The sequence below is a fragment of the Mesocricetus auratus genome, unplaced genomic scaffold, assembly GCF_017639785.1.
Source record: "Mesocricetus auratus isolate SY011 unplaced genomic scaffold, BCM_Maur_2.0 Super-Scaffold_100020, whole genome shotgun sequence".
In the NCBI taxonomy this organism is placed as follows: domain Eukaryota; kingdom Metazoa; phylum Chordata; class Mammalia; order Rodentia; family Cricetidae; genus Mesocricetus; species Mesocricetus auratus.
This window is the reverse complement of record NW_024429201.1, coordinates 11,022,666-11,036,228: the sequence shown is the minus strand read 5'-3', so window position 1 is coordinate 11,036,228 and position 13,563 is coordinate 11,022,666. Positions and strand designations below refer to the sequence as shown.

The 13,563-nt window shown below is 40.0% G+C and overlaps 1 protein-coding gene across 2 annotated transcripts in view; it reads left to right on the top strand.

Annotated features, from left to right (window-relative positions):
* Elovl7 (ELOVL fatty acid elongase 7) overlaps window positions 1-11,956 on the top strand; it is a 72,076-nt gene extending 60,120 nt beyond the window's left edge. For both annotated transcript variants that reach the window (XM_005065559.4, XM_013126434.3), the window contains 3 exons: window positions 1,923-2,028; window positions 6,321-6,457; window positions 9,337-11,956. In XM_005065559.4, coding sequence (XP_005065616.1) covers window positions 1,923-2,028; window positions 6,321-6,457; window positions 9,337-9,546 — 453 coding nt within the window. In that variant the 3' untranslated portion in view covers window positions 9,547-11,956. The remainder of the gene's footprint in view (window positions 1-1,922; window positions 2,029-6,320; window positions 6,458-9,336) is intronic.
* The last annotated feature ends 1,607 nt before the right edge of the window (window positions 11,957-13,563 follow it).

Here is a 13,563-nt window from a genome sequence, read left to right as displayed (position 1 = left end):
GGCCTGGTGAGGGTCAACTCAGGGGTTAGTGTGCTCTCAAAGTAGAAAGTAAGGAACTTTAGTTTCCTGCTAGCATGGGAAAGCTGTGCTGGTTTTACTGACAAGTGTGTCTGGATCATATACCATCACACTGTCTGAAGTGTTGACACTTGACACTCTTAGCTGACTAATCATAAAACAGTTAGGTTGAGAAGGGACTTTGGAGGATTTAAAATCCAGGGCTTCTAACGTTTTAGCATGCATTAAAGTCACCTAGAGGAATCCCAGAGCTCAGGAGACTGAGGCAGGACCACAAGTTTGAACCCAGCCTGGGCTACATAGCATCAAGCTGTCTTTAAAAAGAAAAGGAGCTGGGCAGTGGCGGCGCAGGCCTGTAATCCCAGCACTTGAAAGGCAGAGGCAGGTGAATGTCTGTGAGTTCCGGACTAGCCTGGTCTACAGAGTGAGTTCCAGGATGGCCAAGGCTACTTAGAGAAACTCTATCTCGAAAAACCAAAACCAAAACAAAACAACAACAACAACAAACAAAAACAAAAACAAAAAACAAAAACCCCACAACAAAGTAAAAAGAAAAGGAAAGGAAAGAAAAAACAAAGCAAAACAAAAAGCATGGAGGACTTGTTAAAGCACAAATGATGCTCGAACTCCCTATTGCCTCTGATTTAGTGGGTCCTGGATGGAGCTTGGGATCTCCCTTTTCTGAGTTTCTCAGTTGTTCTTTGAGAAGTGTCTTGCCTTAGAGTCATGGCACTCAGGTGCCTTACAATGACATGCATTAGGAACAAACAGCACACACAGGCCCCACCTCTTGATCTGATGCCTGATGGTCTGGAGTGGAGAGTACACATGAGTATTTTAAAACTGTTTTTTCATATTGTGGCTTGCAGCCAGGTTTGGGAACTACTGGTCTAGTTCAGAACCCTCACTCTGGGGTGGGGGGAGGGGGAGAGTGGAATAAGTGGAGTGGCTTCCGCAGAAACATGCAGCTTGTGAGAGTAGGACACCTCCCCATCCCCCCACCCCCGCATGTTGACCAACATGCAGGTCAACATGCTGATGACCGCATGCTGCACCAGGCTGTGCTCATCCGTGGGCTAAGCAAATGTGTTCGGCTTTATTGACTCTAGTTTGCATGCTCTCAGTAGCTACTTCCATTAAGAATTTATTTCCTCCTTGAGTCCTCCCCAGTTTTCCTAACACAGTAATGCTTTGTGTTTTTCCCCCGAATGTGAAAGTACAACTTTACTTTGGTGCTGTGAGCTTTTCTGTTAGCGCATTCTTTGAAATCCCCCACCCCCAGCCCACCCCACCCCAACTCTGCTCTTTCTTGTGTCAGATGCTAGCCACCACTGGGCACGCGCAATCGCAATGGTACCTTTGTTCTCGTTTTTCTTATGCAGCTTTGCTTTCTTGTCCACAATATTTTCCAGATTAACTCTTCAGGATTCCCACCATTTGTTTTTCTTGGGTAATACATTTTTTTAAAAGTCTGCTTTCAGTTTGCCTAACCCCTTATCCAAACTGGCAGGGTGTGTTAGAGAGTAATGTAGAATGAAATAATTTCAGTCCTAGGAATTATGGCTGAACTTCTGGCTGTCAGGTAGTTCAAAACTCAAATGAGATTTTTTTTTTTCAAATTCAGTTTTTTATCTATAGCATTTCTTTCAATAAATTCTGTCGAGAGTTTTCACTATGTATTTGGTTTTAAAATCTGCATAAAACTTCTTCTCACCTTATTGGTTCTCTCAGGATGACCTGTCTTACCCAAGTTCATGCATGCTGGGTAGCTGTTGAACTGCGCCCTTGGGAACCAGCTACCTCTGTCAGCACCCTGTAGGAAGCCAATTGTGAAACTGTTTGCTCTTTGCCAATAAATTATTGCTTGTTTTTTTATGAACTTGATTTTCTTTAAATTATTTCAGATCTTTTTTGTTCTGCGTAAGAAAAATAACCAAGTGACTTTCCTTCATGTCTTCCATCACACAATCATGCCATGGACCTGGTGGTTTGGAGTCAAATTTGCTGCAGGTAGAAAAGGGAGAGCTGGGGTCATGTGATATACAAGTGATGACATTTCCATGTGCTACAAACACAAATTCTGTCCATTGATGTCATTTATAGGAATTTATTTTTAAAATCAAAGAGCCATTTTGGTTAAACTTCTGACTTTGAAATTATCACCACAGGTGTAGGACTCTTAATTAGATTGCCCATTCCAAGTCTTCAGACATGAAAACCTTTGAGCAAGACCTTCTATGCATATTCTGTAGTTTTCTTTAAGTTCTATTTGTTTCCTTTTAGAGTTCTATTACATGTTCTAAATTAAGTAGGTAATAAACAAATAGACTAAAATATCACAAGCCTTGGGTTTGTCAATTCCTACTTAAACAATATCCCTAATGTGTTCACAGAAAGTCAGAATGCTCCAGTTCTGTCTTTTGTTTGCCTTCAAATTCCTCACAGTGACACACCACATCTTAGTCTGTTAAGTGTTGCTATACAGATCACTCGAGGCTGATTGGCTTATGAAGAAAAGAGGTCTGGTTAGCTTGTGGTTTTGGGGTACCTAAAGTCCAAGATTGGGCAGTATTATCTGTTTGACCTCTGGGAAGATCTAGCAGTGTAACATAGCATCTGGCATCGTAGCAGAACCGGCATGGGGAAGTGGGAGACAAGTGGGGGGGGGCAAAAGAACCTAGAATAAGAACAGGGAGGCATAGCAAGGGACAAAGCAGGAGACACCTCTTAAGGGGCCGACTACCTATTAGTCCTGTTTGTCTCCAGTCCTGGGGACAAAGCTTTGGGCACATGAACATTTGTGAATAAACCACATCCAAGATGTGCCAGACAAGACCGAAACAACTTTAAAGATGAGCCAGAGCACAATCACTCAGTTTCCCAAGGCAGTCTACCACAGGACACAGCATTTTGGTTTTTTTGTTTGTTTGTTTGTTTTTCAGGTCAGAGATAGTTTAAACCAAAAGCTTGAGCCCAAGTGTCAATTTCAGTTTGGTTTCCTTTTCTGAACACCTAGAATTGGAAAAAGTGGGCAGTCATTTTATTCTTTCATAAAGTTTGAAATAAGCAAAGTCTCCATGTATTTCTAGGTTAGCAAGCTTTGCTGCAGGAATTATTCTTTTTTTTTAAACAATGAGAAGTCACAGATACCCACAGTTCTCCATTTAAAAACAAAACTTTCAAGAAGTACAGAGTCAAGCAAGGATGACCTCAAGGTTGAAATGTCCCATGACTATGGATGCCATCCATTTGATCAGTGTCCTTACTCATACTTAATTTCCGTTTCCTTTAGAACAGCCAAGGTAAAGAGAGAATGTTTGGTGTCTCTGGCGTGTTCTATGAGCCAGCAGCCCTGTTTAGTCTTAGGTGTGGGGGTTCCAGTTAACTTGCCTGCATCTCCTGCATGGCGTTTATTGTAGCAGACAAACCAGTGCAGGATTTGTCTCCAGAGGTGTAATTTGGCCAGGGCTGTGTTCCTAGAACAAGCCTGTCTGTTTGAGCTAATCTTTGCAAATACTGGAGCACAGACGATCTCTGTCTAGTGTTTGGTTTCTTGTTGCCTTCTGTAGTCTCTTCCGGGATAATAGCAACCCAAATTTCCCTTAGAATAAGAGGAAAATGTTTTCACGGCAGGCTTTTCTATTAATTATGCAAATACCCCCTTTGGGAAATGTAGACAATTATTATAATTACCCAGGTGATTCTTTTATTTTCTCTAAACCAAAAGAGGCAACATTTGAGGGAACTAATTGTAACTCATTTTGAGATGCTTGCTTTTTGGGCCCATGGTAAAGAAAGCAATGCTTCACTTGAAAAGCCTTCCAAAGAGAAAAGTAAAAGGCATTCCTAATGAAAATGTGGTGGTTTTATGAAGAAACTCACTGCAGTAAGTAACCAGAAAGCAATCGTTAGGGGAAATAAGCAAGTTGAGTTTCATTCGGCAGACTGCTTTGCTTATCATCCCTTCTTTGACTTAACCCTCTTAGTTCATCCTTATCTGTGCTAACTCCGGTACAAGATCCTCCTCAGGTCAGCCCATTTAACTCAATGGTCCTCAACCTTCTAATGCTGCAGCCCTCTAGCACAGTTCCTCATGTTGTGGTGGAATTATTTTCATAAATAATCCATAAAATTATGGATTTTGTTGCTACCTCATAGCTGTAATTTTGCTACTGTTATGAATTGTAATGTAAATATCTGATATGCAGGGTGGTCTTTGGTGACCCCTGTGAAAGGTCTGTTAGATGCTCAGGAATCGAGACCCATGGGTTGAGAGCCACTGATTTAAATGCGGGTAACGTGGAGACAGTTGTGTCTTAGTGAGGAAGGCCCTTCTGAAAGCTGAACTGTACTTCCTGCTCTGCTTTCCCTTGCCTTCCCAGGAATCAGCCTGACTCCCGAGTTTTTACGGGAATAGGCGACTACTCTATTTGTTAGTTATCCTAAAAAAAGTGTGTCCCCCCCTTATAATTTATTCAGGTTTCTTTTGGGGTACAAAGCTTAATCCGAATGTAAATAATAAAAGCTGAGAGGATAGTAACATGCTTTATTAATAGTGTTGCTCCTGAAATTTGTGATAATTAAGGATTTAATTGCAATTGAATTAAAGTCTATGAAGTTCAGGATAGCATGAGGCTTTGGATGAATATGACCTACTTATTTAAAGTGTGTTCTTTGGCAGGAACACTTTAGCAATAATAGTATCTAGAAACATTCAGAAATACTGTAATTATGAATAATTATTTTAAAATAATAGCTCAGTTGGCAAAGTCACTTGCCTTCAAGGCCAATCCTGATGACCTGAGTTTGATTCTCAGAACCCACATGGTAGAAGGAGAGAACCAACTGCCAAGAATTATTTCTGACCTCCAGGTGTGTTCTGGGGCACGCACGCACACACACAGACAATGCCCCCCCCCACAAATGAATTCATAAAGTAATTCAATCTGTTTTCACCTGTTTTATAATGCTTTTTCCACAGACAATTCAAAGTGAGTATTGATTAGCAATTCTACAATAATTAGTTTCAAGTTTTAGGTTATTTCTAGAATTGAAGGCTTCTGGAATTAAGGAAATGAATTATTTTTTATAGAAAAACTTAAATTCCAGGTCAACTTTACCATGCACAATGCAGATTTCTCTGGGTTGAACATCTCAGGAAAGAAACCCTAGAGAGGAGTTTTGGGCTTTTTCTTTCTTCACCATCAGCTCAGCACCCTGCTGTCCCTTCTACCAAGGACTGCTACAGCTGAAGGCAACTACAATGTTCTTTTCTTACATTCTTGTGTCCTTTGCTTCTCTTCCTAATTAAAGATGGGGAAATTAAAAGAGGGAGACATAATCAAACGGAAGCAGTCTGGCTAAAAGGATGGCTTAATTGTCAGTAACTATTTATTTTGAAATCACAATAATTGATAATAGCAGATTTAGTGTAGCTTACTAATGACTTCCAGTGGTTTTCTGACAGAATGTTTGTGGTACTAAAAATATCTAATGCACAGTATTTCAAGTGTGGAAGAGAAATTTGACTCCACACAGTGATTATGTCTGTAGTGTTGCTCACGAGAGCCCAAATGAGAAGCAACCCAAATGTCCTCCCATAGGAGAGTGGATGAATATCGATGCCTTTATATGGCATAATGCTAGAGACTAGGAAACAGACAAATTATTGGTGCATGTACCAACATGTGAGAAGCTCGAGGCCGTTGTGTCGCATGAAGGGCGGCAGGAATGAGAGTCCATGGTGTGTGGTTCTATCTATGTGAGATGTGTTCACAGACAAAATTAATATTTGATGATAGAAACTGGCTAAAGGTCACCTTACAGGGATGTATTCGTGGAACAGCACAAAGAGGGCTCAGGGGTGCTGAGAATTCTGTGTCTTGATCTTGGTGGTTGGTTACGGGAAGAAGTAGGCTGTAAGTACGTGAAACATCTTAATTTGTGCATTTAAGACTAAGATAATTTGTTCACCTTATAAATGTTAGCCTCCACTAAAAATACTTTTTGATTCTTATTAAACAGTGTAGCATTTTAAAGAGATTAACCTAACTTCTTTAAAGTAAACTCAAATCGCAGGAGCATTTCAAGGTTAAACCATAACAAATAGTGACATGCTAATTTATTGTGTAAGATTTCTGGTTTGCATTTTGCTAAATGTTTTATTGAACAGGGTTGATATTTCTTATGTCTTTTTCTTCTTCTTACTAAAATTAGAGAAATGGTGATACTGAAATCTTAGGACAGATATGTCTGATTTTAAGGAACAAGGGGCCATCTTACAATAACCTCTTATTTCTTAGGTGGTTTGGGAACGTTCCATGCCTTTTTAAATACAGCTGTGCATGTGGTCATGTATTCCTACTATGGACTGTGTGCCATGGGACCGGCCTACCAGAAGTATTTGTGGTGGAAAAAGCATTTGACATCTTTACAGCTTGTGAGTAACTGGTTTTCTCTAAATGTGAAACAAAACTGCAATCACATGTTTTCTCTGTGAGTTAGGAGTCTAGATGAATCCAGAGCAGTCTGTGAAGAAATAAGGGGCTTGTCATCTGTGGAGTATGCTGCACTGTTTGGACTTGGTCAGGAGCTCTGTCAGCTAAAAATAAAGCAAATTTGGTACCTCAGAGTCTCAAATGATTAAGCCAGCATTTTTCATCCTTATAATGATCTGATATGCATCTACAAAAATATGTATATAATCAAAATAATGTCAAAGTTATATGACTGTAAATAAGAACAATACTATAGTGTAAGTTAGAATTCCATATTCTGAATCAGCATCGCAGGACTGTAGTGTGGAAGAAAGGTTGAGCATTTCTGTGTGCTTACCTATCTAGTCCTAACTGGTCAGTTTGTCCTTCGTCTCATAAGTAAAGAGTGCTGTGAGCATTACAATTGTAAAATAATGTAAGACATGTGGGTTATATAGACTTGATAGTGCCCACAAGTCAGCAGTGCTTGAAATAGTAAGCCATTGAATTTAGACCAAATAATTCCTCATAAGAATTCATTCTAAAAATATATGGTATACAATTGTATTAATAACTGAGTGAAAATGACCTGTTTTATTGCCCTCTGTTAAGAGAATTCTTCCAGCTCCATATTTCCCTGAGTTGAAGTATATTGTAAATTGGGTGCCATAGTTTGCCAGTGACACCAAAGAGGAAGTAGAATCAAGGCATTGCTAGCCTGCTGGGGACTTTCTGTTAAGATCCTACAACTTGCTAAGTGAAATTAGACACAGCCCTCTAAGGGGTCCTCAGGTGAGAGGCCAGTACCTCAGCCTCTGAGGACCCTCAGTGAAGACCAGAGGAACTCTTTCCAGTTAGCTGCTGTGTCTGAACTTGGCAACAAGCTCAACGCCAGCCAGGAGGAGGCAGTGAAATGAATATTTTAATTCATACTTTTGTTTTATTCTTTCTTACTTTGGAATACTGTAAAATCCTGACAATTATTCTCCATGGCTTCTTTCCTTTAAAGTATTTTTCCCATTGTGCAGTCATATGTGATCATAATATGTGTGCATATTCTCTGCACAGAGTCATGGAAGTAAAATACCTAATTAGAAAGACAGGGAGAAAAATAAACTGGGCTGGGATGTAGCTTAGTGGAGGAGAGTTTGCTTAGCTCTTACACGCTGCTTAGCTACAAACAACATACATGAAAAAATAAATTAATAAATAAGTACAATTTCATCTCCCCTGGGTAATAGTTATTTTTTAATTTTCATTCAACTTCCCCCCTTATGCATATGTATGTATTTATATCTTTTACAGATTTCATGCTTACTATATGCATGATCTTATATTGGTTTTTTTTTTTATCTAACAAATGTGACACATTTTAAATACAGTGAGCCGGGTATGTTTGTGCAGTCCCAGCTCTTAGGAGGTAGAAGGAGGACCAGAGAAGTTCAAGGTCTTGCTCGGCTATATAACAAGACTGAAGCCAGCCTATGCTACATAAGACTTGGTTTCAGAAAACATGAGCATTTCACTAAAGTGGAAAGATTTATATATAAAAACGAAGGCTAGACATCTGTTTGCCACTTTTCTAAAGCACTCGCAAGTGTAGGTGACTCTGCTTCACCTTTCCAAGGTTTCATTATGCTCTTGCCAAAAGAAGGGAGTCAAGAGCAGCTGCTGGATGTTTGGAGGCCGTGGAAGTTTGTGAGGGTACTTCACTGGAAGCTGATGATAACAATAAAGTTATATCACAAGAAATAATGTAAGAAATCTAATCATGGCTACTCAGCTCATAGGTGCTATCTTATAGAGATTTATTTTTCTAAAACTTCCTCCAGAAACCTGACTGACCTTTGCACAGATATAAAAAGGTACCAACTGGGAGGGGAGAGCAGGATGGTTCATTGGGCAAGGGTGTTTTCCACTAATCCTGATGACCTGAGTTTGATCCCAGAGACACACACAATGGAAGGAGAGAACTAACCTCTGGCCTGCCCAGGCATGTCATGGCTCATGTATATCCCCTCTTTATAAACAAACATCAAAGATACCCAAGAACGTCTGAACATTAGCATAGAAAGTCTCCTAATATGAATTTGCACACACTTTCATCCCACAGAACCTTAGAGCATCCCTGAGGCCAGCCAGTGTCTGCACTCTCCTCACTCCTTCTTGGCAGCTGGGGCTTCTTCCTTTCCTTGGAGGGAAAGTCTCACTACGTTGTCCAGCTGATCTCAGATTCATGGGCTGAAGTGAGTCTGCCACCTCAGCCTTCCCAGTAGCTGAGATAACAACTGTGTCCCACCATGCCTGACTCCTTCCTAGGATTGTTTGGATTTGTGGTGATAAAGGACACATGGCAGCTATAAGGATTTTGGCTCCATCAAAACTAGAAAGTCTCTAACTTGGATGTTAGTATCTTCTAAAACTTGAAACCCTTAGTCTCTGAGAAGACAGAATGTTGGAAATCAAAATTGCCCTGAAAAAGTAGGCCACGGTGTAATTATCCCAGCATACTTCATCAGAACCAAGGACTAGAGTCCTTGAGACGTCCCCCAAACAAATAACTGCCTTGTTAGATGTCCAAACAGGATGCATGTTGCCACACAGCATATTCCAGGGAACATTTCAATGGGATCTGCTGGAGTTGTGCAGTGTCAACACTGAATATTGGTTCTGAACTCCCACTTAGATTTTGACCCTAGACCTAACCTAGTCTCACTCCTAGAGAAGCCACATTTAAAGACATTCTGCTCTGCCCAGTAGCACCCAGGAATGACTAAAGGACTCATAAACCTAGGTGGGTTTTATTTTATCTCTAATTTTTTTCCATTCTCCCATCTCCCAGGTCCAGTTTGTCCTTGTCACCATCCACATAGGCCAGATCTTTTTCATGGAGGACTGCAATTACCAATACCCAATTTTCCTGTACATCATTATGAGTTACGGATGCATCTTCCTGCTACTGTTTCTGAATTTTTGGTACCGTGCTTATACCAAGGGTCAGAGGTTGCCCAAAACTATGCAAAATGGAAATTGCAAAACGAAGACTCACTAAAAGACTAAAAGTGCAGCCTGGATTTGAGACTGATATCCTGCCTTCCTCGACAATCAAGACATACTTACCTATGCAGTGCATTTTGTATATTTTTCAAAACCAAGAGCTTGTATTTTTTATGATAAGTTATTTGGGTTTCTGATCTTTGAGAGTCCAAAGCTCTTAGTAAGTCTTCTCAATGGAAGAGACTGGAGCAGCCAGGAGGTTTCCTATTACCTTTCATACTAATTGGAAGGTCTTAATACATTTTGCTACAGTGACAGGAGGATATGAAGTAAGGTAGTACTCTTCTAGGAACTCCGGGATAGATGAAAAATACTAGCGATTTTGATCATGGACGGAGATCCACTGAGTATGATAGATTCCTCCTGCTTGGTCTGGAGACCTCTGATTGGCTTCTGGCTCTGTCAGTCACTCCTTGTATTCAGAAGACATTATATTCACTCTAGGGCTCAGTTCCCAATCTAAAGTGCTAACACAGGTGAAGCCTAGTGGGTGTTTGATAAGTTATCATTCTGTATTGTTAATGATAAGTTTGAACGGGTCATCTGAGTGATTGCCACCAGTCCTACTGGTGAGACTCCCTGTACAAGCTGTTGGGGCAGTGATGCTTTGGTTTCTGCACTGAGGCCTTTGACACTAAGGTGAAGGTAATGTCACGTTGCAAATAAGATGATTTGTTTCAATGGGATAATGAACACTTTGTTAAGGATGATTTTACAATTAACTTTGTGTATGTCTGAAAAGAGAGACGGATCAAGAAAAGATGCTGTGGAGTTCATTGGGGGAGAGTTACAGTCTGTTGTAGTATAATGCCACTGTCTGATACATCATGTTAAAAAGTGTTGTCTGCCTAACTATGTACTAGTTAGATATTTAAATGTTCATGTGATTAGCTTACTTTAGATGCCTTTGAATCACAAATTAATTTTCAAATATCTGCTATTCAAAGTGGTTTATGAAGCAACTGGAGGTGGATTGTAGAGTATCTGAGGTCCGATTTGGTTACATTAACAAGAGCTGTTAGATTTTGGGAGACAAAGTGACTACTTTATGGCTATGTATTATGTGTATTTAGTGTTGTGGATATACCACATGAAGAAATATTTTTCCACAATCATGACTTAACGAGGGTTTCCTTTTCTTCACACCTGTAAGCCATATTGTGAAGGGCTGAAAATCAAGTGACAAATGTTTTTTTTCCCCCACTTTCAAAATGGCTGCTTTTTAGAATTTTCTTGTTCCTGTTGGAGAACCAGATCCATTTAGCAATACTTGGATATTTGTGAAGCTGTCGATATTATTTCCTTTTCCTCTTTGAAGAACTATTTATGTATGAACAACTTTAAAACCAGTACTGATGGCCTGTTCGTGTGTGCTGTGCAGTGTTGCTCTATTTGCATCAAAGCTGGAATCTTCGATGACTGTAAACTCTGAAGTTTTCCCTGCTCTCTTCTGATCCATTACTCTGTCTGCACCATGCCTTCGTCTCCACATTTACTTAATTTATAAAGTTATTAGCCATTAGGTGGCTTTAGTGACTCCACTTGGCTTATGATGAGAAGCAGAGAAAAATAGGAAGGTTTTCGTACTAAAAAACAAAAACAAAAACCAAGTAGCAGACTAGCCAAGCTGACAGGAGCAGCAGCACTAGTCTGTCACTGTGAAGGTCTCAGGGATCCGTGTTTTCCTGTTTTGACTCTGAGTGTCCACGGGACAGTATGGTAGATGTCATTACCGACACAAGCACTTCCCAAAGACTTAAGTAAGGCAAAGACCCAAAGAAACTGGAAATAGAAAATACAACAGGAGACTTTGATTGATTTCCTCTGTAGTTACACTACCTACCTTCTCCTCCCTCTCCTCCAAGTATTTACAATGTCTCACATGTGAGTGGACTAAGAGCAACATTGTGACACACCACATTCTCAATTATGCAAATGAAAGCAGGGAGGTGGAATGTTATATGGAAACAGATCATCATTGACAGGACAGATGTAAACATCAGTAGATCAAAACAGTTGTCACTGGTTGTAGAAATTGTGTGGGCAGTGTTTGATCAATGGGGTTTCACCTACTTTTCAGGACTTTGTTGCCTTTAAATTTGCTTGTCTAATAAGCAAAAAGCCCAGCTATTAAGTATAGTTTATTATAAAAGTTCTATGAGTCCTTGAGGACTAATATATATGTCATAAATATAAAATTTTAAATATCTATGGGGTGTTACAATTTTTCTGTCTTCATACTTAAAGAGATCCCTAAAGTGAGTATACTACGTTGTTTCATAGTTTGGGAAATTATGAGATTATATCCCTTGGTTACCTCTTATTTCTGTTAACTTTTTAATGACTGTGGAAGTTGTAAGAATTTGGGTTTGTTCTCTGTGCTATAATAAATTCGTGGCATCATGTGTATGTGAGTGTGTGTGTTTCATTTTGGAATCTAGCTGCTTTTATTTGCATGTGTAGGAGAGTCTAAATCTTAGTAGTCACCAAGTCAAAGCACTTGGCACATTCATTATATGCTTGCTATTTTCAGAATACTGTGCTTGACATGAGTGTTCAAAATTTCCTTTGGGATCTCCTATAGCTCCCCTGCAGATGAATGTTCAGAGAGATGCACAGGACAGGTGTACAGGAGGAAAAGGCCTGCCATTCACAATTACAAAAAACTATTGTGAAGGCATTTGAAGGCAAGTTTGTATAACGTAAAATGTATACAATTCAAAATGGGCAGTACGTTGGTAGACCACAGGTCTGCAAATAACAAGGGGCTGAAGAGATGACTCAGTGAATTAAGAGCACTTACTGTTTTTGCAGAGGACCTGAAGAGGTGACTCAGTGAATTAAGAGCACTTACTGTTTTTGCAGAGGACCTGGGTTTGGTTCACATATGGCAGCTTGCAACTGTCTATAACTCTAGTAGTTCTAAAGGATCCAACATTCTCTTCTGGCCTCCACAGGCACCAGACAAGCCCATTACACTCATACACAGTTTCAAGCAAACACTTATACACATCATAATAAATAAATAAATAAATAAATAAATAAGAAACTTAGAATTGTGTCATGCCTAACTGAAATAATAGCTTCTATGTAATGATTATCAGCATTCATTGAAACAATTGATGGGAGACTGGTGCGGAAGCTGGGAATGGTGACTGTGGCTGGTGCGGTCTGAACCCACACATCATCTCAATGCCAATGAAAGTGAGATGCTGAATTGTTAATGTATCTTTTAGCGTGCTTTTTTTGTTTGTTTGTTTTGTTTTTTTAGACAGGATTTCTCTGTGGCTTTGAGGCTGTCCTGGAACTAGCTCTTGTAGACTAGGTTGGTCTCAAACTCACAGAGATCTGCCTGCCTCTAACTCCCGAGTGCTGAGATTAAAGGCGTGTGCCACTACCACCCAGCCATGCTATTGTTTTTATAAAATCTTCCTGCCCCCCATTTGTGTTTTGTAGTTGAACCTAAATGTCTGTTTCTAAATCAGCTACAATAGTAATAATAATACAGCTACAGTAATTAATAATAATAATAATAGTAAATCCTATGGATAGAGGAAGATGTTAAAAGATATTAGACTAATTCAGTCAGCTAGACATAAGGTATTACAGTATAGGGATTTCATAAGACAGGTAGCCCAATTTATTTACCAAAAATGGCCTTTAAAGAAAGTTAAAAAAAAAAGAGGGACTAGGGATGCCAGTGGCAGAGGACCTGCATAGCCTGCCCTTCACAGGAAGGGTCAGGCTTCCTGCTACCATTTAACTACTTCCTTCTACAGGAAGCAGTTGGGAGTAACAGGAAGTGGTTATCACGTGCTGTTCTCCAGCATGGTGCTATCCAGTCAAGTGCTCTGAAGGGGATGGCCACAGAGAAAGAATGCCCTCAGTGCTAGAGTTCAGACAAGACAGACTGTGCGTGTGTTCTCCACCAACAGAATTCCCAGGAGTCCTGCACAGCAGCTTCCACCGCCTCTCCATGGTCAAGAGTACCACATGAGTGTCCTTGGTTACC